Below are 27,241 nucleotides of genomic sequence, written 5' to 3'. Positions count from 1 at the left end.
TAACATATCTATGTTTTAAATGACCTTACCTTGAATATCTTAAATTTATCTAGTATTTATCCTTCCACACCAAACTATTTTCACAGTGATTTGGTGGGAATGAGCTGAATTTTGACCTTTACAAAATTTTGTGACATTTAACCTAAAATAACCTAAAATATATATATATTTTCTTCAGATTCATCAAAGGGGTCGCTCCTACCAACTATCTAGCATAAATAACTATGAATTACTGCACTTTTACAAAGTCAGAAAATCTCGAATTGTCTAAATAGAGTACTCTATTCCCACAGGCATCTGAATCATTGTTTGTCACTAAATATTGTTTAAAACCATTTTGGGTACATACAGGTTTCTTTTTTTGTATATCAAAGACACGAAATATCTTCAGATGTGTTGTTTATCTCATTGTATGTACCCAAAATGGTTTTAAACAATATTTTAGTGACAAACAATGAGTCAGATGCCTGTGTCTATTCCCACCAAATCACTGTGACTATTTTGACCCAGAAAATATTGACTCTGATGACGTCACGAATACAATAACTACGTCATAGGTCAATCGGTGCGATATTTGATAATTGTCCAGTTAAACAATCAATGAATACTTATTGTAGAGTAAAGGAGATGTTTTTGTTTCATTTAAAAATTGAAATAAAAATAAACATATGCAATTAAAAGGTTAAAAAAGCGGCGCCGTATATTAACTTTTAAGTATTAGCACATGAAAATACATTCATGTCAAAATTTGACATTTCCCATAAACCATGGCATTACTTCTGGACTTGAGTATCACCATACCATCCGGTTATATATCAGAATTATTTGTTTCAATGCATTTGCGTGACAGTATTCACTTTTTGCCGACATCAAATGCGTAAACATTATCAGTCGAAATGTCTTCCACAAAAAATTCTGACATTTTGCTAGTTAGAAATTTAAATTTCTGATTGTCAATATTCTACATTCAAACGTCTTACAAATAAAAGTTCATAGAAATAATGACGTTATTTAAAGGTACACAATAATTTAAAGGTTGATGCATATTAAAAAGATGATGTAGTTTTTATATTTTAACTCATTTGATCAGAATGATTAAAACAAAAACAAAAAAATAAATAAATAAATAAATAAATAAATAAATAAATAAGCAATTTAGGTACAGACAAAAAATATTCTTACTTAAATAAATAATAGCTCAGTAGCCATAAATAAATAAAAAAAACATGCGCGAAAATATCGCTGATATTTTTGTATCTGAACATAGTCATATGCTTTTGTTATGATCATTACAATCAAGTGAGTTAAACACGATAATGCATTAAATCGTTTTTGCATCAATCTATATTGTGCGCCTTTAAAATCGATGCACTTTTACATATACACGATTATCAATATTGCAAGAAGCTTATAATTCCCTATGGTCTTATCTATGTGAAAATGATTTTAGCCTACGACAAAGCATGTAGTTTAAAAGTCAATCAGATATTAAAGGGACTTTTACATCGTATGTAGGGTCAGAAATCTAAAAAACATGTTTGTAAGAATGATAAAACACCATCAAAATCTATATAAGTGTTTTATTGTTAATCATTACTTCAAAAATGCGACAGAATAGTGTAAGTAAAAAAGTAAAAAAAATGTTTAAGTTATAACTTAGATTTTTATTTAAAAAGTGTTCATTGACTTTCCGGCCTTTGTTAATCAAATTATTAAGTTAAATATCCCAGTTCCAACAACAATCACCTTAAAGCCAACAAATAACACATTATGTGCGCGATAGGCACTTGCATTATTAAAGCTATGTTTATAAGTATTTTTTGTCGACTGTAGAAATACTTTCCGTGTTGTTTGAATGAGTCTCGAGCGAGCAACGTCGATGTTTTCATATATACCGACAGTCATTGAAAATGTATCACTTATCAAAAAAGAATTCTGTCGTAAAAAAGTATTGAGAGCCTTAAAATCAAACACAGTCAAACAATAAGTCTCCCAAACACGTGGCTAGCGTTGATAAAACGCGCCGCTTGCTCCGCCAACATGTATCCTTCCGTGTCGGGAATAATCAAGACATTTAGTTTTCATACTATCACATGTAAATGTTTGTCTCTTTACGATGACAAATTTGTAACGCTGATGTCTTGATGACGTTAAGTATATTGTTTATAGTCTGAATGAGTGGACGTGACGTGGTGACCATAATGTAAACTTGTCCCTGGACGTGTGTTGTATGTATGATGCGCTATCAAAACTCGGTATTTTATTTCAAACTCGTACACAACTTAGCACCATATCAGTTTTATTCCAAAAAGTGATTTTATCAACTACAAACAGTTTCCAGGAAAGTTCAAAAGGCACACATCAACAATGTTGCAGAATGCGAGTAGCAAACACGTAAAAATGTAACAGAATCTGCTCGTTGACATTTCATAGGTCATTCCAAAAACATTTTTCATTTGAAAGGCAAACATAATGCTTGTAACAATGATTAAATATCAAAAGTAAAATTACAGCTCTTTTGTGTCAGCTATGAAAATTAACAATATAAATAAGATAATACAGAGGACTTTTGCTGTAAAGCATGAGTTACGCTAAAATTAACACAATTCTTTGTACATGAGTATCTACTTGTTGGCAAGTGATCGTTAAAAAGTATGAATATGTGTAAATTAAAATAAATGAACAGATTTTAAAACAAATCCTTACAACCTTTGTGTCCCTTAAAAATGAACAGTTGTAATCATTATCAATAAGAACATATTTTTTGTGAACTAAAAATGTTTGAATTCCCTATAGTTGTAGGCCTACATGATAACAAAATTAAATAGAGCTATCACTGAAGGTGATTAATTTTCCCGAACGCCGCCTCTCATTATGATTTATCATTGTATGAAGTTTTATGAAATTCAATTTAGTAGTTTTCAAGTTATTGTCCGGACAAAAGTTTGGCAAAAAAAAAAACACACAGAAAAAGGCAATAACTCTGTAATTTTCTAAAATAGTGTAATGATTCATGTACACTGAACTCCTTCTCATTGTGCTGTACCATTGTAAAAAGTTTTATTACATTCCATCCAGTAGTTTTCAAGTTATGCTCCGGACAAGAAAAAAGTAACAAAGGGCAATTACTCTGTAATTGGCTGAAAAAGAATTGCGGTTCCTATACTCTGCACTTCCTCTCATTATGATCTATCACTGTATGAAGCTTTATTAAATTCCATCCAATAGTTTTTAAGTTATGCTCGGGACAAGAAACAAGTATTAAAGGCCATAACTCTGTAATAAGCTAAAATAGAGTTATGATTCTTGTGCACTGCACTTTCTCTCATTGTGCTTTACCGTTGTATGAAGTTTCAATAAATTCCATCTAGTGGTTTGCAAGGTAATGGCTGAAAAAAATGACAGCAAAAACATAAAGGGCAATAACTCAGTAATTAGCTGAAGTCGAGTTATGGTTCTTAAACACTGCGCTTCCTCTAATTGTGCATTACCATTGTATGAAGTTCCAATGGAATCCATCCAGTACTTTTCAAGTTATACTCCGGACAAAAAAGTTACAAAGGGCAATAACTCAGTAATAAGCAAGAATAGAGTTATGGTTCTTATTCACTGCACTTCCTCTCATTGTGCTTTACCATTGTATGAATTTTCAATAAGTTCCATCTTGTAGTTTGCAAGGTAATGTCTGGAAAAAATTGACAGCAAAAAACAAACAAAAAAAGGACAATAACTCAGTAAATAGCTTAAGTAGAGTTATGGTTCTCGAACACTGCGCTTCCTCTGTTTGTGCTTTACCATTGTATGAAGTTCCAATGAATTCCATCCAGGATTTTTCAAGTTATACTCCGGACAAAAAAGTAACAAAGGGCAATAACTCAGTAATAGGCAAGAATAGAGTTATGATTATTGTACACTGCACCTCCTCTCATTATGCTCTACCATTGTATGAAGTTTAATCCGATTCCATCTAGTAGTTTTTAAGTAAGGTAAGTTGCAACGGACCAACCGACGAACAGACAAACCGACCGACCGACCGACCATAAGATGACTCCAATATGTATTACATTAATGTAAAGAAATGTTTATCTTATGTAAGCGGCAACCTCAAAGGCTTTTATCATGTTGGACTTTAAAGCAGCATTTTGGTTAGGTCAAATAAAATAGGTTTGGTAAGGGTTACATCCTATTTAAAAACAGGTAGGGTAGGTTGGCATTAGGCTTTAAATAAAAACTTTATTGTCATAATTGGAGAATTGATGTTAAAGTAATCTTCTGTATAAAGCTTAAGGTTTAAAACTCCATATTCATACAAACACTGACTACCAACCGACCCTAAAAACGGTAGGGTCCGTGCCTATTTCGTAGGTAGGGTCTTGTAACCCGAACCAAATGTATTTTTAGGTTTTATCGGGTTATCTTAATGTTAAAACCATTGTTATATTCAAAAACATTAACGAAGCATGCTGTTTTTAAAGGTCACATATGGAAAATTCGACCGCCGAATGTTTGTTCCAATATTTCCAGTGATTGGGGATTCAGAGTATGTCTATGTATATGGTTTTAAAGGTCACATATGAGAAATTCGACCGCCAAATGCTTGTTTATGCATGTACACATATATGTGTTTGCGACAAACACTGTTTTAAATCACTTTTATTCGTATATATACGCTAATCGGATATTCGACCATTTCCAGTCGATTATTTGCGAATATTCAACTACTAACCAGTCAGTAGTTGGGGAATCAGATTATGTCTATGTATATGGTTTTAAAGGTCACATATGGAAATTCGACCGCCAAATGTTTGTTTATGCATCTACACATATATATCTTTGCGACAAACACTGTTTTAAATCACTTTTATTCGTATATTCGCCAGTCGGATATTCGATCATTTCCAGTCGATTATTCGCGAATATTCAACTACTAACCAGTCACTTGTTGGGGATTCAGAATATGGCTAAATGTCATTCGACTATTTCCGTTCGGTTCTTTGCGAATATTCAACTACCAACTACCTTCCAACTTTACCGTCATAAATTACACCTCGAAGTTAAGTTAAGTTACACCTTAACGTCTAGTTTTGGAACCGCTCCTGATTTAATATATCTAATATTTCCTTTTATTTTAGTTGTATCTATTAAAGCTTAATAAAATCGAAATATTAGGTTTTTTTTATAAAGTGTGCTGTTGCCAGACTACATCAAAGGGAGATAACCATGTTTAATAGTACATGTATATTAATGCATAAATCGAATACAGGTAAACATGCATTATAACGATTGCATTTTCATAATTATAGCGATTGAATTTCAGTTCGTTTTGGCTTGGGATTTATCAAGTAAGTAATTTTAGATTAGTAAGATTTAGATAAATACTATCTTTCGAACAAAATTAAATGAAATTAGAAGTAATTAATCTGTTTTGTAAGGAACTGGTTATAGAGTAGCTTCTGGTTTTATCTTTAGTTATTTTAATTTAAAAAGAGGTTTAATTCGTTTGGTTCGTAAACCCGAAAACATTGCCGTGTCGTCTGGTGACTGTCGTAATCCGAAGTTCTACGTTGAACTTATACGCCAGTCAATTGTAACCATGGCCCCCATCTGGTGGTATACCGGGGATAGCCGGGGCCTGAAATGGGCCGTGTTTTTACCTTTAAGGTGGCCCCGCAGTGCCGGTGAATGCGGTGGTTCTGTCTTCGCACAAAATATAGCGGGGAATGGGCCTTACCTAGGGTCCCTTTGGTGCGGGGGCATTTTGCGGGGATTTTACCATCAGTTCGTCCCCGCAGGGCGTGGATTTTACCCGTGGTTGGCTGGACCGAAAGTCAAAGTCCCCGCTATTCCCCGGACCTTGGGAGGGGGGGGGGGGGCGTGGTTACAATTGACTTGTGCGTTTTTGAAATAGCCAAATAATATCTCGTTAGGCTAGAATGTTAAAAAAGAGAAGTTCGGGTGGCATAAGGTGATCGGACCGTCCGTCTGTACTCACGGTTTCTGATCAATAACTTGTGAACGTGAGGTACAGGGACCTCAAACTTGTAACGCAGGTTGGCCATTATCAGCAGATGAACCCCGTTGAGTTCGATGTCAGTGGGTCAAAGGTCAAGGTCGTTGTGACATGTGGTGAAATGTTTATACTATTGAGTAACACAAAATCCTAATGAACATTGACTCAAAACAATATATTCCACTAGCTAACCCAGGGAGTGTCCAAGTGAACATTTCATGTCAATACGGTGAAGAAATTACTCTTAAATAACACCAAAATGCGCCATATTATACTATAATTAGCCAAATTCTTTTTATATCTTTCTCGATACAATCTTGCACTTTACATGTACTTGTTAACGAGAAGACATTTCTTAAACAGTGTTCATAACCTCGGTGGATACCGGGGATAGCCGGGAAAATGGGCCGTGTACTTACCTTTTAGGTGACCCCAGAGTGCCGGGTGAATGCGGTGGTTTTGTCTTCGCTTTAATTATAGCGGGGAATGGGCCTTACCTAGAGTCCCTGGGGTGAAGGGACATTTGGCGAGGATTTTACCATTTGTTCGTCCCCGCAGGGTGGGGATTTTAGCCGGGGTTGGCTGGACCGAAAGTCAAAGTCCCCGCTATTCCCCGGACCTGGGGGGGGGGGGGGCGTGGTTACAATTGACTGGTGCATAAGTTAATCTGTTAGTGATGTATTGCTAAAAAGGGTAATATGTGGTAGTTCTGGACATTTTTAAGTCTGTTTTTTGTCTTATGATATTTATCATATCAAAAGGTATCGCGAATATTTACTGGATAGCTAGATAATTATGGCGAAAATTAAGTGGTTAAAACGAAACAATTCGCGAACGCTATCAGGTTATATGCTACAATACTTCTGCAATCAAACAAAGATCTTTTTGTAAAAAAAATATATATTATAGATATTTTGAAAACAAATAAGAATACAGTTTTATGAGCCTTAGAATCAAACTCAAACTCCAAAACGTCAGTGAATTCAGATCAGAGTATGTAACTGGCTGCTTGGGGTCGCCCTCTTGTTTACATTATATACCTTTATTAATATTATTTTTAATAGAAATACAGTTAACATATCGTTGTACATTAACGTTTAACATACTATGCCTTTTCCATAATTTTCTTTTTCTATGGATAATAAACCTTAGACCACGACAATCAGTTTATTTATACGACGTGATAAATTACGTCATATATTCTACGTCGGAAGGCACCATTTTATTTAAAATGAAGACTTCAATCATATCTTCTTTTACTACACCATTTTAAATGAAACAAAGGGCAGTCTATGCAGCTTAAAGAGTCCCGCTTTCGTTTTATTACCGGAGTTCGATAAGGTAATTAGTTTCATCAAACACTTCGACGAACCTATTTCCAAAATAAAGTTTTGACAGTGCTCCGTCAGACGGCCATATTGTGAAAAGGTGTGTTTTAAGGAACTAAACTCTCAATCAAACGCTGGTGAAAGACCGAATGCGGGGCTCCGTTTACAAGCGGCGTAGACTGCGCTATGTTTCATTTAAAATGGTGAAGAAATATGTCGTTTAAAGAGCCCCGCCTTTGTTTCATTACCGGACTTTGATTGGGTGATTAGTTTCATCAAACACTTTGACAAACCTGTTTCCAAAATAATGTTTTGACACTGCTCCGTCAGTCGGCCATTTTGTGAAAAGGTTTGTCGAAGTGTTTTAAGAAGCTAAACGCTCAATCAAACTCTGGTAAAAGACCGAAGGCGGGACTCTGTAAGCGGCGTAGACTGTGCTATGTTTCATTTAAAATGGTGAAGAGATAGTAAAGTTATCTTTGTTTAAAGTCTTCATTCAAAGCAAACTATTGCCTTCCGACGTTGTATTTATGACGCAATTTATCACGTGGTATACACACACCGGACAATGTCCATTGTTTAAGGAGACGATAACTTAAATCAGACGTTATGTAGTGTATATCATTGTTTCAGGAACAGTGGAAATAGTATCACAGACATGCGGATCCAGCGTTAACCTTCACTCTGTGGAGTCCGTTGATATCTCCTATACAGGCGGCCAAGTGTCCCCACATCTGGACGAGGACTGCTTTGTCAAAAAAGATAACAAAGACCCTCTCGTGGAAACAATGTGCTTCGATGTGATTTCGATGGATATCAAAACGTGTGAAACTGCTGTTAGTGTCTCCAGTGGAGTCGGTTTATTATTGGACCCAGTGAAGGTAACTCGTTAAAATATGTTTGTATTTCTAATATATACCAACCAGTACAAACCCAATTGCTTAATTGGTCTTAGATTCAATTAAAACTGACTATTAAATACCAGCCCTCGGAACTGGTAAACACAATCCTGGTGTAATGCACCAGTCAATTGTACCCCCCCCCCTTCTAGGTCCGGGGGTATACCCGGGATAGCCGGGGAAATAGACCGTGTTTGTACCTTCCAGGTGGCCACGCAGTGCCGGGTTAATGCGGTGGTTTTGTCTTTGCGCTAAATATAGCAGGGATTGGGCCTTACTTAGGGTCCCTGGGGTGCGGGGGCGTTTGGCGTTTTTTTTACCATCAGTTCGTCTCCGCAGGGCGGGGATTGTGCCCGGGCTTGGCTGGACCGAAAGTCAAAGTCCCCGAAATTCCCCGGACCTTTGGGGCCGTGGTTACAATTGACTGGTGCATTAGCAACTGTAACATACCTATCCTGGTCACCATGGCACCATGTATTGTGTTTAAGTATCTGAGTCAAGCACTGATTAAAAAAAACACATTTACTGGTTTCCTTGCATTGCGGTGCTAATGCCATATTACTCTTAGAATTATCACTCAGTACTAAAACAACAGTGGTTGTCATTTTGTGCATCACGTGACCAATTCGTTCTTTCATGTGAAATCATCTTTGGTAGTGTTTTGTTGACTTAAATGAATCTTTAATATATAATTTTATAATCTATAAATAGTGAAACACTTTCAGAAATCTGTGTTGACGATGTTGCACTAACTATCGCTCTCAATGAACCCTCCCAATTATGGAATAACACATCTATATAAACTCTTATATGAGCTCCACTCAAAATTATGGATCTCTTAAATTCAATTACAGAGAGCTTCAATCGAATCAATGATAGCATCAATTGAATAAGAGAACTCTCCAGGTCATTTGAAGAGCATTACAAATTAATTAAAAATAGCCACAAATCAACTGAATAAACGAGCTCTCCAATTGAATAAGGAATGTATCCAAATAAATCAGAGTCCTCTCTAATTCAATTCGAGATACCTCACAATTATGTTTATGTATCGTGTTGTTTCAAATTAAGCCGAAATAAATACGGAAATAGGAGGTTTCTACAAATTATTCTTTACCCCCATTTATGAATTTAGAGCTCTCTTCAATTGATTTAAAGAGCTTTCTAATTCAATTAGTGAGAGCAACAAATTGAATTGTTGCTTGCATTATATAATGAAAGCAATACATCCTTTTCGAATAAAATTAACGAGATCTCAAAGTGATTTGGAGATCTCAAGCCTGTAACTTATTTCAGACCTCTCCAAATATTTGTTTGTAGATTTTGGCGCTCCATACTCAATTAAACACAGACTCTCTTTGCATACTGTGAATGTATTTTGTACACCCCGACAGCTCTCTTTTTCAAAAATAAAATTGTATGGCTTCATATTAAGTACGGATCATTATATTTTAGTAACGGCAATCAACGTTTCGTATAATTGCATTCTAAAACAAGATAATTGTGATTTTCAGTCGTGGAGTTGCTATCATTCTGTGTGCTGTGATTGGTGTGGAAAGCAGAAGACGAGCTTTTTGTACGTGAAGGTCTCCACGAGCAACCTATACCCAAAGGCCAATGTCACGTTGCGTGTCTACCTAAAGACGTGTACGTATATTTGAGCGTGAAGGTTTAAACCAAGTTGCCTAGGATATGAAGCCATGTGAAAAAAAAATGTTTGAAAAATAGTTGGGTTTACCGGTGGTTGATTGAGCGTCAATCGGAGCTCTTCGGCCATTTTTTTCGAAAACATCCTCGGATGTATGCCAGTACATCAGTAGAAGTAGTTCGGGTTTTTTTTTCTAAATTATATCAAGAGTAAATTCATTAAGTTTTACTGCTTAATTAAATTATTATGCGATCTACTTGCAGCGGACTAAAATATACCGATATCTGAGTATGTAAACCGTCTTAATACATCCGAGGTTGTTTTCGAGAAAAATGGCCGAGGAGATCCGAATGATTAAGTGTACGTTTCAATTCAAAGACAATTAAGGGTTGAATTGATTCATAAAAATAACTGTATACGGTGAACTTTGCCTGTATGTTACCTTAAACAAATAAGTTGTATTACATAACTTCCTTTATAATATAAATCACCGGTCAATATTTTTTGCTTTATGACCATTCAATACTTTGATAGCCGGACAATACAATAGGTCGGTAGCCGGACATTAGTTTCGAACTTTCTTGTGGGTAAAATAGTATCTTTCGGTGGATCGGATTATAAGTATTTTCCATGGCCGAGAGTGTAAGATAGGTTCATTCTCCCACCTCAGATAGGTTGATCCAATAATTTAACCATGCTAGATATTCTTATCTTGCCCACGGGCGAAGATAAAATGCCTCTGGTGACGTATCTTCGGGTGTGATAGTTGGTATAGTTGTGGTGCTGATATGTTTAAATGTTGCTGGATTAACTTTTTGGGTACGAAAGAGGAGGCAACGCCGTAGCCGCCAATTAAGCGTCACCATTGACTCACAGCCACAAAGGACGATAGGTAATTGTTAATAATTATATTTAGTATCTGTTTTACTTTAAATTTTGACCGTTTTGGCAGTAGACGTTGTTGCTTTGGTTGTTTTTTTGTTTAAGAATAATTATTTCTTTTTATTTTAGATGAAAAAATGTTACATATTAATATATGACGATCTTTTTTTCCTTCCTTATATATTTATTGCATTAAAATCCAGAATCCGTTCAACCAACAGTCCAGCCCTCCTGCACCACAGGATACAGTCTAGTACCAGACTTCGACCCACACAGTCTACACGTCGACTCTATAAGTCCACTAGCTACTCCAGACATGCAATGTGCTAGTCAACAAATGCCGCGCAACAGTCCACAAATGCCGCGCAATAGTCCACACATGCCCCGGAGTAGTCCACACATGCAGCGCGCTAGTCCACAAATGCCGCGCAATAGTCCACACATGCCCCGGAGTAGTCCACACATGCAGCGCGCTAGTCCACAAATGCCGCGCAATAGTCCACACATGCCGCGGAGTAGTTCACACATGACGCGCAGTTATCCATCTGCCCCACCAATGGAAGTTTATTCAAGAACAACGCAACTGCATGACGAGGGTATTTTATATGTTCATATGCCTTTGCTTAGAATTGAGTTAGTATGTCAGTTATAACAGTGTCAGTAAATTGTTTAACTCCTCAGAAGTGAGAGCAAACTCTGTTTTGGGTTATCTTCTGCACTAGTTTACGTGAGCAAGAGTTTTACATACCGTGTTAATAATGTTTGACTCACGTTTAAGAATTTTACTCCTAAAAGTGGCTCGCTCATGTTTATGGACCAAAACAAATTCACGTTAATGCATCTGAAAACGCTTATTTCATCGTTATTCTACTCTATGGTATCGAGTTTGCAGAAAAAAATACAGTTATAGCATCAAAAAAAGGATTTTGGTTTTAGTGGGGTTCGAACCAACTCAGGTAAAGTCAAGAAACATACATCTAGTCCACTCGGCCACCGGGTCTTAATCGAAAGTGGTGGATATGTTGACCAGTTAATGACACATTGATACCATCACGTGATGATGTCAATTAACCAATAAGGCAACACCACAGCCGTAATTAATTTTAAATCGCCTTATAAACGCTAATGGAAATTGTGGTCTTCAAAGACGATATTTGAGCAAATATAAACATTTGCTGAAGGGTTCCGGCTTTTGGTATTTTCGTTTAAACACGACTTATGATTTGCCACACTTTATTTCGTTATTAAAAAGGTGCATTTTACAAACCATGAGCGAGTTACTTTAAAAGTGAACTCAACTGTATTGGATACTCTTGGATACTCTTGGTGTAGTGTTTAATAAACCAATATAATTTATGCACCAGTCAATTGTAACCACGGCCCCCAGGTCCGGGGAATAGCGGGGACTTTGACTTTCAGTCCAGCCAACCCCGGCTAAAATCCCCGACCTGCGGGGACGAACAGATGGTAAAATACACGCCAAATGCCCCCGCACCCCAGGCACCCTAGGTAAGGCCCATTCCCCGATATTTATAGCGAAGACAAAACCACCACATTCACCCGGCACTGCGGGGCCACCTGAAAGGTAAAAACACGGCCCATTTCCCCGGCTATCCCCGGTATACCCTCGGACCTGGGGTGGCCGTGATTACAATTGACTGGTGCATTAGCGTTTACACTAACGCGAGTAAATCGAACTTAAACATGAACTTATAGTTTTGTTATTTTGCAGTGTGGACATATAACGTTGCTTGATTTTTTTTACAGACGATTCTGCTCCACCTTCGTACGAAGAATATATGAGAACTGCGAAGGAGAATTAGAATAATTTCTCTCAGATTAAAAACTACCCTTTTTCGTCACCAGTCGCATGAACGGGGAAGTGTGAACAAACCGGACTTAAAGCTGCACTCTCACATATTGACAGATTTGACAACTATTTCATTTTTTTTGTTGTCTCAGAATCAGCTGATTTTGGCATCAATGTTTTCAAATCAGTCAAAGGATAAAACACAATAAAACAAATTTCAATTGTTTGGAACAATGCCGATATTTTAAATGTTAGTTTCTCTTTAAGCCATAAAGCATCAGTTTCCGAACGTAAATATGAACAACTGCGAACTGATCTTTTATCAGCAGTCATATATCGCATGTTTGAAGACATTTACGCAAAATTTTGGTTATTCCAAGACAAAAAATAAAAAGTTGGTCTACATGTGAGAGTGCAGCTTTAAATATTGGATTAAAATGGTTTAGGGGCAGGGCCTCCTCCTTTTTACTTCTATAATTTTGAAAAAAAAAATAAAAAAAAATCAACATTTAAATCTCGGGACCAGTATAAACTATTGTATGATTTTAGCTGTCATTTGCATTGCATTTTTTTTCTTGGAAATATTTGGTAAATCTTTTTATGTACCTAGTTAAAATATAATTTTATTATGTCATAATTCGGTGACCTCATACATTTCATGTCCTACAAAAGATCATGTTTTTCACACACACGTCCGGCATGCAAGAAGCTCAATATAGAAATACAAGATTTAACAACAATCTTGCCCTTAACCACTGGCACCGGATTTTTAAACTCAAACATTTTATTTTTAAATATTAAAAAACCCTCGTCAAACTGTATTACTGGTGTGACAATAGCCATGTACAATACAGCCGGGAGAAACAATATCAAGACCACCCGTTTTGCAAGCCCTTCCAATGAAAATAGTTCAATGTTGTTGTTGTTGTTGTTGTTGTTGTTGTTGTTTTGATTATTAAATATCAGCTATTATTTTATACAATTGTATGTTGTCGGTTACATTTCTGTTAGAAAAAATACTCAATTGCAGAATATACTGATGCTTTTTAATCGTAATGAATCATTATTTAAAATGTAAATGTACGTTCATGGAATTTTCTCGGGTGCCCTACTGCGTTCATATAGTATAAACTCAAGAAAAAATATATCAATCCTTAAATATATTCATTATATACGTATCGTTAACCTGCGGACAATAGATATCGCAAGATGCGCTTGTCAGCATTCCACTTGGCAATACGGCCGCATTCCACTTTGCTGACGTCACGTCATAACACATTACTGCGCTATGTTAAGATGACGTCAGAAAACAAAGTAGTGCGTAATTTAAATGTTATTTAGTATGTAATAATGTGACTTAAACCAGTAATAAATATAACAAAATGGTTATTAGTACTGCGTTTTGATCCGAAGGGTCGTGTTGGAATTTACGGATATTTTGCAGATTTTGCAAAAATGCAATTGAGTTGAATACATTACAACCTTCCAGATAAAAAGCTGTATTAATTACTCCATTAGACTTGTTTCATTCCTTGTTCTTTTTCCAGTATTGTTGATGTATGTAAAGTAGTTGTTGCTCATTCCAGTTACTTTTTTAGACAACTTATAAATATATTTCATTTTAAACAATGCTGTACCGTGGTAAAGTTTATATAGTATATATTACTATGCACTATTATTCTGTTATTCTCTATAGTTGATTTATTTTTTGCCATATTTATGTTGTTAATGGCTAAAGGCTATTTTATGCCGAATTGCTATAAAATTTGAAACTTCAAACTTGTTGTTGTTGTTTTATAGAAATTAATGCTCGGAATACAATAACAAATTTCTTCAAGAACGGCCATATTCCATTGCCTGTTTGGTTTTGGTAGGTATGTCATTAGGCGCCAGTATAGGTCAAAAATGGTGAAAACATAGTGAAAACATAATTCTGAGTATTATAATATAAATATCTGACATATGTTTATTTAGCTAAACCATTCGGAACACCTTGACCATTTCCCATCGAAAACAACATCGGAGGTATGCCGGTACATCAAGGGAAGTAGTTCGTATTTATTTATTTTTAATTAATTGTAGTGTTTTAACGTGTATTTTGTATTTTTAAGTTTAGAACGATTGCCAGTGAAGCGTGTTATTGCATAACTAATTAAGAATCCCACAATAAAGTTTAACAGCTAAGTTGCAATTACTACGCGACCTACTTGCATCGGAGTTAAATGTAAAGATTTCTGAATTGTATTGAATCAATCAATAGTTCGTTATGTCTACATGCGAAGAGCTGTTACGTGATACATTCGTTGTACAATTAATTAAAATGGTGATACCTAAGTTTGATATTGTTTAAAAGGATTTTAAACGTAGATAAAGAACATGTAAATATATACCAGCCAGAACGCGCGATATTTTGCCTTTGAGCATAATTATTACTAATAAAATAATTATTGGTAAATTAGCTAATTGACCTATTGATATCATTGGTATGCGTGATGTTTTAATTAACTTATTTTGCTGTGACGTCATGTTTATGACGTTAAATTAGTTTTCAGCATTTGAACCGCATGGCCATGCTTTTAAAAGCATATTTTTTCTCAATGTTAAGGTTATCAATTTATCATGAAATGTTCAGCATTTCACTTTAAGATTCTGTTAAAGTGATAGTTTACCCGTATTGCTAAAACGAAACTGTAGCAGTAGCAGCAGCAGCAGCAGTAGCAGCAGCAGTAGAAGTAGTGGTAGTATTAGTAGTTGTTGCTCTTGTTTCAGAAGTTGAAGTAGTATTAGAGGTAGGGACAGTAACATTAGTAGTGTTGATAATATTTTTACTGTCAGAAGTAGTAGTTGTTCTGGTTTCGGTTGTTTTTTGGTTGTTGTAGTACTAGCAGTAGTTGTTGTAGTAGCAGTAGTAGAATGTACTTGAATTCAGATCGTTAGTAAGTTCATAACTGTTATGTTATGAAGAACGACTGCATGTGTTCTAACTATTTATTATTGATACATATGATATTGGTGAGGATGGTACAGCTCTGACTGCTAGAGATAAACTGACCGCCTGTGTTGGCTGGCTGGCCTTATCATACAAGGTGAACTATAAATAGCGGGAGGAATTAATTCATTGCCGTATAATATTACATCTCCCTTCTTTACAAACAAAAGATATTATCAATAAATATATATGTGATTTGATATCAAATTATTTATATTTATTTATAAAGGAAAAGAGAAGGAATTATTCAATGTTAGGGTTATAATAGCAGGATTTGAATTTCATCGGAAATTTATTAAAGGTTGTCAGACTAATTTAAACATCAAACAACTAATTTAGATAAGTGATTCAATCAGCTTACAAGCGAAATGAACATCACATGGATTCAATTACTTTTGGTTTTACGCCCCTTCCTGACCTGGTCACGTACAGATTGTGATTGATACATGGAGAGAAAGTACTGCCAATTAGAGGGCTTTCCGAATCTTTGATGTCAGACTGGGTAGGTGTTTGACCTAAAGGCATTTCCTGTATTTCTGGCTCTGCAAATTGACCATGGCAGGGCTCATTGGTCTTTAATAGATCCCGCCTAGTTCGTGTGTACACAGACCCATCTGGGCATTGAACAGTGTATGATCTTTCATTTAACTTGTCAACTACAGTGGCTGGTCTCCAAGTTTTATTTAATTGTTGGATCATTGTATTTTCTCCATATGTTAAGGGCTATAGTGACCTTGCTTGTCTGTCATAATATTTCTTCCCCTTCTGTTTGCTATCTTGAATACCCTGCCTGACTAAATTAGGAGATATCACCTTGGGCATCAGATTTTCCTTAGATGTTGGGAGGATAGAGCGCAATTGTCTGCCCATATTTAACTGTGCAGGGGAATACCCTGACTCAAGAGGGGTGGTCCGGTATTCTAATATGCCAATAAAAGGATCACGCCCATCGTCCTTAGCCTTTGTAAGGAGTTTCTTACAAACTGACACATATTTCTCAGCTAGACCGTTTGATTGACTGTGATAGGGACTAATTGTCTGGTGATTGAAATCCCATTCTTTTGCAAAATCAGCGAACTCCTGAGAGATATAACATGGACCACCATCAGATATTACCTTCTCACTAATTCCCCATCTGGCCTTTCATTCTGTTTATGACCGTGGTGCTTTTCATATTGGGCAATTCCTTGACCTCAAAATACCTGCTTTAGTAATCCACTATCAGAAGATAGTTCCTGTTTTCCCAGGTGAATAGATCAGTGCCTATAATTTGCCATGGATAATCAGGAATCTCAAGGGGAATTAATGGCTCTTTTGGGTTTGAGTTTCTGTGTTTTAAACAGTGTTGCATTTTAACACGAGATTGGTAATATCAGCCGATATTCCTGGCCAAAACATAACATCCCGGGCCCTTCTGAGATATTTCTCAACTCCCATGTGACCTGTGTGAATGAGTTCAAGCATCTGAGACTGCATTGATTTGGGGATGATTATTTTATTTCCTTTCATGACTAACCCATCAATAGAAGTTAACTCATCACGGAAATTCCAGAAGGGCAATATCTGGGACGGACACATTTTTCTAGAGGTTGGCCAACCTTGAAGTATAGTCTGTTTCAACAATACTAAAGTCTCATCTTGACTTGTTTTGTCCTTCAATTCATTCAATTTTCTGTCAGATACAGGTAAATGAGACATAACCATGTGTACCTGCATGTCCATGCCTTGTGACAATTCAGGGAACGTTTCATTTAGAAAGTTCCTGCTCAGTGTGTCTGCAACTGGTACTTGTTTGGATGGATACTGTTTGATGTCAAGATCATATTTCTGTAGCTGTAGTAGCATACGCTGCAATCGTGCAGGAGCTGTGTTTATTGATTTTTTGAAAATAGAAACTAACGGCAAATGATCAGTTTGCACGTTGAATTTGTGACCATAAACAAAATGGTGGAACCGCTTGCAGCCGAACAAAATAGCAAACATTTCCTTCTCAATTTGTGCGTAATTGACTCAGTTTGTGTGAGTGATTTTGATGCATATGCTTGCATTATTGTTGCTCCGAGACCAAACTTGGAGGCATCAACTTGCAATGTTAATGGCTTGCTTTTGTCATAATAGGATAAAACCTGATTCGGGTCTGTGATGATTTGTTTCATTTTGTCAAATGCATCACTTTGTGCAGTTTCCCAACAGAATTCAACTTCTTTAGACAGTAATTGTCTCAGAGGGGCTGTTACATCTGCCAAGTTTGGGGCAAATCTAGACAGATAGTTTACCATACCTAATATGGTTTCAAGTTCTGTTTTATTTTTGGGTGGCTTCATTTTCTGTATAGCCTCTGTCTTTGAGGTTGATTTTTTCAAACCTTCTGATGTGAGAAGGTGACCAAAGTAGTCTACTTCTGATACCCCGCCCTCGAGTTTGGTTTCGTTAAAACGAATTCCTTCATCATGAGACCTCTTTAGGACTGCTCTAAGAATGGAGTCATGTTCCTCTCTAGATGACCCATACACTAGTATGTCATCCACGATGACAGCTACGCCACTTAGACCTTCAAGACAAGCATCAATCTTTTGCACAAAAAGATCACCGCTTGACTTCAGACCAAATGGAACTCGGACATATCGGTACCTTCCATATAAGGTGTTAAAACATGTAAGGAACGATAACTCTCTCTCAAGTTTCAATGCCCAATAACCACTCCTAGCATCAAGCTTTGTGAAGTACTTTGCGCCTGAAATCTGAGGCAATATATCATCCATGCAGAGTTCTTTAAAGGTAATGTGGACGTTGAATGGCCTTATTCAAGTCCCGCGGATCCAGACACATACGAATTTTGCCATTGGCTTTTTCGGCAACGACCATTGAACTAACCCAGTCAGTGGGTTCATTGACCTGTTCGATGACACCTAATGACTCCATGTGGAGTAACTCATCCTTGACTTTTTCTTGTAATGCTATAGGGACCTTTCTTGGGGGATGCACCACAGGCTGGACAGTGGTATCAATGTGAATCTTACATTCACCGGCTAGCAGACCAATGCCATCAAACACTTCCTTGTATTCCTTTAATAACATGTCCTTAGTGAGGGGGTTGACCTGGGAATCTGACATAACTGTGTATGTGAGATTTATGAGTTCAAAGTCAAGGGATGATTAGAGACTTAGCAAAGGACTTGAATGTGTGTCAACTACATGAAAGTAAACATCCTTTGTTTGGCCAGTTCCAGGATGATTACACCTTAAAGTAATGCATCCCTTTACATTTAACGTGCTTCCGTCATAGGCTGAAAGCTTTGAATGTGAAGCTTCTAGAACTGACTTTATGCCTATGTCTCTAAAGGTTTTGTTTGGCAATATATTCACTTGGCTACCAGTATCAATCTTGAACTGTACGGACAAATTGGAAGGACCTACCTTGAACTCTGCAAACACCTGCCCATTCCTAACAGTGGACTCCACATTGTCAATCACTAAATCCTTGAAATCATGAGTACAAGAATTGTCATTATCAATAACTTCATTTACACTTCTTCAAACTGATGCAAAATGGTTCCATTTTTGACATTTGTGACATTGTTTTCCCTTTGCGGGACACTGGTGTTGTTGTTGTTGGTGTTTCCGCCCACAATTTTGGCAAGTCCGGGTAACGTCTTCTCCCAGTGACGCGTTGGTGTCTTCTCTGCTCCCACTGGCCTCAGGAATTGTGACCAGGCTGGCCTGAGGTGCTATGACCAGTAACCCTTCTTGAACGAACCACATTAACGGCTGCTCCTTGCGATGGTGCCTGCATTTCGCGCAGTTGTGCTTGAGCATATTCAAAGCTTTGACATATTTGAATAGCCTTGCTCAAGGTCAAATTTTCTCCCATATTAATGAGTTTTTCTCGGATTTTTTGTGATACTATTCCAAACACAATCCTATCCCTGATCATGTCTTCGCTGTTCTTATAATTGCAATCCTTCACCAATACTCTCAATTTGGTCAAGAATTCTTCGATAGAAAGTTCTCCCTGTATCATATTGTTGAAACGATACCGTGTAAAAACGGGGTTGATCGTCGGCTGTAGGTGTTTACTAATCGCTTCACAAATTGCTGACAAATGTTCTCTGTCGGACGCTGACAGTTCTAGTGTTTTGTACAGGTCCCGACCCTTTTCACCCATCCAAAGTTGCAAATAGGTGATGTGTACATCCTCATCCTTCCCTTTAAGTGGACCCTTAAAAATAAGCTCACAGTGCTCTGTGAACTTCTTCCAAGCTTCCGGAAGATTTGAGCTATTCCAATCCATGCACGGTGTTGGAACACTACTTAACTCCATTCTCACAGTGAACAGTTTATTAGATGCTTAATCTATTAATTAACGATCCAATATTAAAATAATCCACATTTAATACTATATGATCGATGAGTTCTTTTCTGGCACCATGTTATGTTATGAAGAACGACTGCATGTGTTCTAACTATTTATTATTGATACATATGATATTGGTGAGGATGGTACAGCTCTGACTGCTAGAGATAAACTGACCGCCTGTGTTGGCTTGCTGGCCTTATCATACAAGATGAACTATAAATAGCGGGAGGAATTAATTCATTGCCGTATAATGTTACAATAACATTCTTCCAAAGCACTTAGTGGGATCGTGTGACGCTCCAAGCTTAAGCGAATCACCTCAGATTCTTTGTTTATTTTTTGTAGAACAACACGACGCGTTAGCCAGGCTATTGGAAAAAGGGAGGAAACTTTTGTCAGTATGCGATTGTAAATATTGGTCTAAAATGGAAAAGGAATTCGCGTTAATAGTGATTCTATATCATATGCTATGTATTTGGAGATGTGTACGTAAGTATTTAAAATACCTTTTTTCTAATTGTCGATGCTGCTTTTTTTAATTGTTGAATGAACGCGCTAGAATGCCACAATTCTTTTTCACCTGACGATAGTAAAAATATTCGCCATAATAAAGTAGACTTGCTTCAGACTTACAAAATATTCTTTAAACAAAAATGTAATATACTTTGATTTTTTTTAATTCTTTCATACATGAAGTGTTAAAGTTTTCATGTGATTTATGTTTAAAAACACTGTTCTGTTTGACTTTATGCACCAGTCAATTGTAACCACGGCCCCTCAAGGTCCGGGGGTATACCTGGGATAGCCGCGGGGAAATGGGCCGTGTTTATACCTTTTAGGTGGCCCCGCAGTGCCAGGTGAATGCGGTGGTTTTGTCCTTGCGCAAAATATAGCGGGGATTGGGCCTTACCTATGCTCCCTGGGGTGCGGGGGCATTTGGCGGGGATTTGACCATCAGTTCGTTCCCGCAGGACGGTGATTTTACCCGGGGTTGGCTGGACTGAAAGTCAAATTCCCCGCTATTCCCCGGACCTGGGGGGCCGTGGTTACAATTGACTGGTGTATTACTCGTCGTTGTAAATACTTGAAACCCACAAGGAGGAAACCTATGAGTGTTCAATGCACTATATATTTAATAGCAATAAACTCTTTTTGTACTATGGGATTATGTGATAACTTAAATTGTATGTGTGTGTAGATTTGAATGATTGTTTAGGCCATACTTCATAGATGCTTGTTCGTCAATTTTCTTACCGCACCATTTTTTTTCAGAAAAAATACCGCTATGTACTTTCATTTTAAATGCTTAATGTACAACGGAAACCTTTTTTTCATCTTTGCCCGCTTATTCTTTTCAAAGATATGGAGTTGTTTTTTATTTTAATTTCGCCTTGTCTCAACCGAATAACAAAAAAAAAGTTTCTAAGGAAATTAAGTATAAAGCATAAAACCGTGACGGTTTGTGTTGAGCACTCAGGAAGTTTTTATAAAAATGCAATCATTTAATATTTAATTGTTCATGTATGTGACTTGGAACGCTATGTTTGCACTACACGCACTCTGTTTGGGCAAATTACACCAATTCGGAAGTGCCTACTCATTGTAACCTGCCTTATTTCTTTTAATTAACACATGACAGTGAATTAAAGCACGGTTGTTCTATCTCAGACCATCAGCTACTTTTCATCTTTATAGGATTTGAAGCTGAATGGTTTGTAATTTCAAAAATAGGCTGAGCATGCTGGATGTACTTGATCTACTTTTTGTGTACATTTTCACCTCAGTGTGTGTACTCCTACACGGGTTTTGGTAACTTTGTGTGATACACAATGGTTACGTTCAACCAACTTTATTACTTCTTTAAGAAACGTATTTTTTTCTTACGTTGTTAAATACACATGTGGATCTTTCTAACATGTTGGTCAATTGTCCATACAATAAAAAGACAATTAAGTAATCTCTGTCCTAACTATTTGATAGCATCGCACCTTAAAACTTTTTAATATTTTACAGGAGCTGAAACAGTGACTATTTCGTCCGACACATGTGGAGATTATTTCGACTTTGGTTCAGATTCATTTATTGGGCCGGATGTTACTGTTCTCTACAAAGGAGACCCCGTTAACACACGACTTGAAGATGGATGTTACATCAAGCTTATTAACTGGGATTCATTTCAACAAACCATATGCATAGATGTTTTAACAATGAATATAAATAATTGTAGAACTAATGTATCGATATATCGAAACATTATTAGCAAATATTTGGATCCAAAAAAGGTAAGACAGACGCCATTTTGTATCGCAAATTGAAATCAGGTATCGTTATAACTTCTTTTTGACATGTAATATGAAAATGATTAATACACCGGGTTATAAATTGGTGCGTATGGTGTTATGCGATTTTAAATTGTGATAATTCAATACCACTTTATTTAAATGCGTGCATAAGATTGCAACGTTAAGAAAATCTTAAAAAAAAATCTTGGCAAGGAACCGAGGGGAACAGATAAATGTAAAAAAATATTACGCAGAGAATTAATATGTGTTGACGTAAATTCTTTGCCTTACTTAACGTACTACAAATCGACAATACGTCCACAGCCAATATCGGTTTTTTAATTAACTGTACACGATCAATAACTTGCGAGATGAAGGCAATGTTTATATATTCTAGTACCTCCATTTTGATAATTTTAATGCAATTTAACACCTTTTGCACGTTTGACCTGCAAATATTTCTGCTGCTGTTTAAGTCATGGAGCTGCGGGTCCTCCACCTGTTGCACATGGTGTGGTACGACGAGAACTTCCAATCTGTATGTCCTGGTGAAGTCGTCACACGCCGCTAGTCGTCCTGTTGTTGACGATGTGAAATTGCGCTTTTACAGAAAAGGATGTGAGTAGTTCAATCGACTGTTCGAAGCATAACTAATATAGTAATACATGCTTGCCCAATTGCGTTTTGTTCTTTCATAGAGATGGCGTCGTATCTGTACTTCATACAATCATGCGTGATACGCGAAGAGTTTAGATATTGCTATAAACAAGACTACATATAAAAACAACTTTGGTTTCGAACGATTAGAATTCGAGCCCACGTGGTCTGGTAATAAATATGTTCTATACTTTTTTATTTAAAATATTGAAATAATAAGATAGGTAAACACTGAACAAAACGTAAATACAACCTTTTAATATCACCTTTCGAGCAATAAATATCAGTAGAAATTTCATTGATTTGATGGAATTCACTTAGAGCTCCGTGGTTATTTTTACAATTTAATGGTATTGCCACCATTTTATGTTCAAAGACATTGCATTTTTTTGCAAATGGAGTTATCATTGTCTGTTGCTTTCCATTTCAGTGCCAGGTCGTAAATCGTATGAAAGTGAGACCAGTTCTTCCTATACAGTTGGCATAGTAGTAGGACTTGTATTTGTACTGGTCTTCATATTCATTATTGCGTGTGTAGTGGTAGCGAGGAAACGTCGACAGAGGATGACGAACATGCCACATGTCCTTTACCAAGCTACGCCCATTCCTGCAAATGGTATATTCATCTGTGACTAGTTCGCTTTAAGATGCACTCTAACTACCAAATTTACCAAAATGAATACAATTGTTTTAATTTAGCTAAAAGGATGAATAAACATCGAAAACATTGGTTCTTATTAAGGATACTGTGTTTAATTTGAAAGAAAGGTGCAGAAAACATGGTATTTCTACCTTATTAGACGATAGTTGATCACTGTAAATCTTTAAGCAAATCTTTTACTTTATCACTTATTACTATTTTCTATAAATGCATTATTCAGTAAGTAGTTAAAAGTTCATCACTCAAGAATTATGTTTGTTAGAGATGTGTATGTATTGATTTTAAATACGAGTACCACTGTTAATGATTTGAAATATCATACTGTTAATGATTTGAAATATCATACTGTTAATGATTTGAAATATCATACTGATATTTTTTAAATAGTTGCTCGATACAGGTTAAAACCAATCTCAATATTTCAACCACAATGCACTATTTATTGTAGTTCGGTCAAAACCAGCCATAAATGCATTTTTTGTTAAATAATGTTCAAACTTATCACAAATCACGGTAATCGTTGTTAATTTTAGGTTCAAGCCAACCTCAATATGGACAACCGGCGGCTGGATACAGTCCATACCAGCCCCATCCAAACACAAATCAATACCAACCGGCTGTTACTCCGTCCGCACCAGCGTTGGGAGGAATGGCAGTCACGACTCAGGCGAATATTTACGGTAACTAACTTTGAATCTATTGCGTCAAGAGTAAAAACCGTTGGAGCAAACAACTAGAATTTGATACATGAGTTAATGGTTCATACGAGAAAGTAAAGTTGTATATAATCTGTAGAATGTTTTTATGAAATATACCGACATAAAAAGTGGAATGCAACAGTGTATGACGTCAAACGTTAAAACCGTTGGAGCAATCAACTATTTTTTTATACATGAGTAAGTGGTTCCTACGAGACAGTAAAATTCTATATAATCTGTAGAATGTTTTTTTGTTTGAATCGATGCTTGGCATTTTATTAGCGTTGATTTTGGTCTTCGTTAGCAATTTTAACTTCGGCAATCTCCGCCATACAACGAGGCTCGGATGTATGCCGGTGCATACGTGAAAGTAGTTCGTAAAATTAAAAACATATATATTGATAATAGTGCGTTAACGTGTATTTGTTATAACGAATGTTAAAATGATTCCCATTGAAGGGTATTATTGCATTAATATTCCTCAGAGTAGATTGTGCTAAACTGCTAAATTGAAATTACATCGAGATCTACTTGCAGCGTAGTAAAATGTAAAGACTTCTAACTTTGTAAACCGACCATATACATCCGAGGTTGTGTTCGATGGGAAATTGCTGAAGTGTTCTGATTGGAGTTTTTCGTATACGCGGACAGCTACATGGCTCATTGTGGTGGTATTATATTTGAAAACAAAATGGTTTTCCTTTTCAGATCCGAACGCACCGCCTCCGTCCTATGAAGACTGCATAAAGACATGAGGGAAACACTAGTTTAGTTTAAACTTATTTATTTTACAACGATTGTGAAACAAGTAATAATAACATTATATTAATCACTCTCGTTGACATGACGTTACGCGTGAGAGTGGTCATGTGATGTGGGGGGAACCGGAGTACCCGGAAACCCACTTGTCCGGCTTGGCGACCACATACTGAACTCACTCAAACACACCAAAAGAGAAACACTTCATGTATTAACATACAAGAAGGATTTAGAATTTATTTCCAAACACATTTGTGCCAAATGCCTATGAATATACATACATATTCTAATTACAAACATTCTTTTTTTCAAAACTTTGTCGGCAATGTGTAAAATATTTTTACACATTAAGCAAATGAACAAAAACAGGTTGTACAACCATATGATCGATATTTCTACGACCTGCTACGACTTTTAAGCAATATATAGATAACTTGTCATAAACGTTATCACGGCATATACATGTTTTGTTTCATATATAAATGCTTACTGAACTAACTAACGTATGCGTTAAATATGTTCTGACAATATGATCACTGTGTGATACTGAATGTATGTTTAAACTACATTTATATTTATATAAATACTTATAATGTGCTGACTTTGTGTTTAAACTGCATTGATGTGTATATATACTTATAATGTGCTGAATTTGTGTTTAAACTGCATTGGTATGTATAATTATATACCTATAATGTGCTGAATTTGTGTTTAAACTTTATTGATATGTATTTCTCCCACCTCAGATAAGTAGATCCAAAAATTTAACCATGCTAGAAATGCTTATCTTGCCCACGGGCAAAGATAAAGCAAGTACCCGTATGGAACTCTATTAAATGGTCATCACATTGTAATTACCTCATTTGTTGAAGACTGTCGTCTGTAGCATCATAAAAACCTTGTCTTGTGGCAATATTTAGAATGCTAATAAATTATTTCTCGCTTCAAATGTCGCCATAGAAATGTTTTCACACACCTTTCAAGAAATAATGCTTCATTCTCCTCAGAACTATTTAAAAACCGATTTGACTATTAACATAATCTGAGTCACCACGCGCATATCCATGACAACCACGAATTATCACATATCCATACGCATTTATTTTCACTACGCACAAAAGAGTTCCAGCAATTTTTTTTTACTGAATTTTGTTTAACTGAGGTGGGACAAAAAGCATCTGCCATAGCCGTTCGTGTAAGACAGGTTCATCCCAACCCTCGCGCAGGGTGTTTTGCAGAAACCTCGTTTCCGCAAAACACCCTACGCTCGGGTCGGGATGAACCTATCTTACACTCTCGGCCATGGAAGATACTTATAATATACTTATAATGTGCTGAATTTGTGTTTAAACTGCATTGCTATGTATATATACTTATAATGTGCTAAATTTCTGGGTTTTTTAAACTACACTGAGTGGCATACGTATATATTTAATGGTATTCTGAATTCCAGTTAAAAATAAACGTTATTCCGGATTTCGGTTTAAAGATAAGTGGTATTCCGGATTTCAAGGCGGGAGTTGGGGTTTGAGATGGGGGTCAACATCTTCAACAATTGAACATTCTAACTTTCGTTGATTTATGAGTTTTATTCATGAGATTAAGTAAGACATTTTATGTGTAAATGTTTATTTTAAAATATGTAATAAATAAAATTAATACGTACCTAAATCCTTTCTGGTTCTGTATGTTTAAGAGGTTCCCTCATTAGTATTGCAAAAATGCATTTTTACATTTTCTTATCCGATAATCTGCTCCTAAAATGTGTCAAAAGTTATGCCAAATTGCAAGGTATATGCTAAAATAACGGTTATTATTTTTTATGTGATCAATTGATATGGTGAGATAAAGTTAGGTCACATTTATTATAAATATTTGGCACCAATGTGTAATTTAAGGTCGAACAAAAGGGATGGGTCAATTTGACATGAAAATGAGCCAAATCTCAATTAAGCGTTTTAAGTGACATTTCGATCAATATATTAGGGCAATTTTTGTTTTCTAAGTTTTACATTATTTGACATCAAAACCAATTGATACTTTTAATACATTTTAATTTTTCGTATTTTTGAAAAACAAAATCGGCGTAAAAATGTATAAAAATCTGTGTTATGATTTAATATCTTTTACAAAATACACGCAAACACAATAATGGTTATTTTTGTTATTGGATAAATAAGCGTGATACTTTGAACATGTACAGATACTGTATCTTAATGCAAATTGTGGGTGAGGTAGTTTAATTTAAAATTGACCTGAAA

The 27,241-nt window shown here is 36.2% G+C and overlaps 1 protein-coding gene across 6 annotated transcripts; it reads left to right on the top strand.

Annotated features, from left to right (window-relative positions):
- Nucleotides 1-5,222: 5,222 nt before the first annotated feature.
- On the top strand, nt 5,223-26,645 carry LOC128220237 (uncharacterized). 6 transcript variants are annotated; one of them, XM_052928540.1, is made up of 9 exons: nt 5,223-5,342; nt 7,972-8,219; nt 9,752-9,884; nt 20,269-20,412; nt 21,937-22,205; nt 22,682-22,823; nt 23,293-23,478; nt 24,057-24,203; nt 24,930-26,645. In XM_052928540.1, exons 4-9 carry the CDS (start codon nt 20,349-20,351, stop codon nt 24,974-24,976), a joined length of 855 nt encoding a protein of 284 aa, XP_052784500.1. In that variant the 5' UTR covers nt 5,223-5,342; nt 7,972-8,219; nt 9,752-9,884; nt 20,269-20,348; the 3' UTR covers nt 24,977-26,645. The 6 variants fall into 6 exon arrangements, 3 of the variants coding, with proteins under 3 accessions (XP_052784500.1, XP_052784502.1, XP_052784501.1); XM_052928542.1 differs by lacking the exon at nt 20,269-20,412; XR_008258736.1 differs by lacking the exons at nt 20,269-20,412; nt 21,937-22,205; nt 22,682-22,823; ... (1 more) ...; nt 24,057-24,203; nt 24,930-26,645 and adding exons at nt 10,714-10,777; nt 10,971-11,363; nt 12,535-16,693.
- Nucleotides 26,646-27,241: the final 596 nt, after the last annotated feature.

This window comes from Mya arenaria, chromosome 15 (assembly GCF_026914265.1).
Source record: "Mya arenaria isolate MELC-2E11 chromosome 15, ASM2691426v1".
Lineage (NCBI taxonomy): Eukaryota > Metazoa > Mollusca > Bivalvia > Myida > Myidae > Mya > Mya arenaria.
The sequence above is the reverse complement of the archived record's forward strand: the minus strand, read 5'-3'. Positions and strand labels throughout refer to the sequence as shown.

Excerpts from the sequence above, each read along its gene's own strand:
- LOC128220237 (XM_052928540.1), top strand. The coding sequence starts at position 20,349 with ATGGAAAAGGAATTCGCGTTAATAGTGATTCTATATCATATGCTATGT. Across the intron at positions 20,413-21,936 it reads ATGTATTTGGAGATGTGTAC|GAGCTGAAACAGTGACTATT; the intron begins GTAAGTATTTAA and ends AATATTTTACAG. Across the intron at positions 22,206-22,681 it reads AATATTTGGATCCAAAAAAG|TCATGGAGCTGCGGGTCCTC; the intron begins GTAAGACAGACG and ends CTGCTGTTTAAG.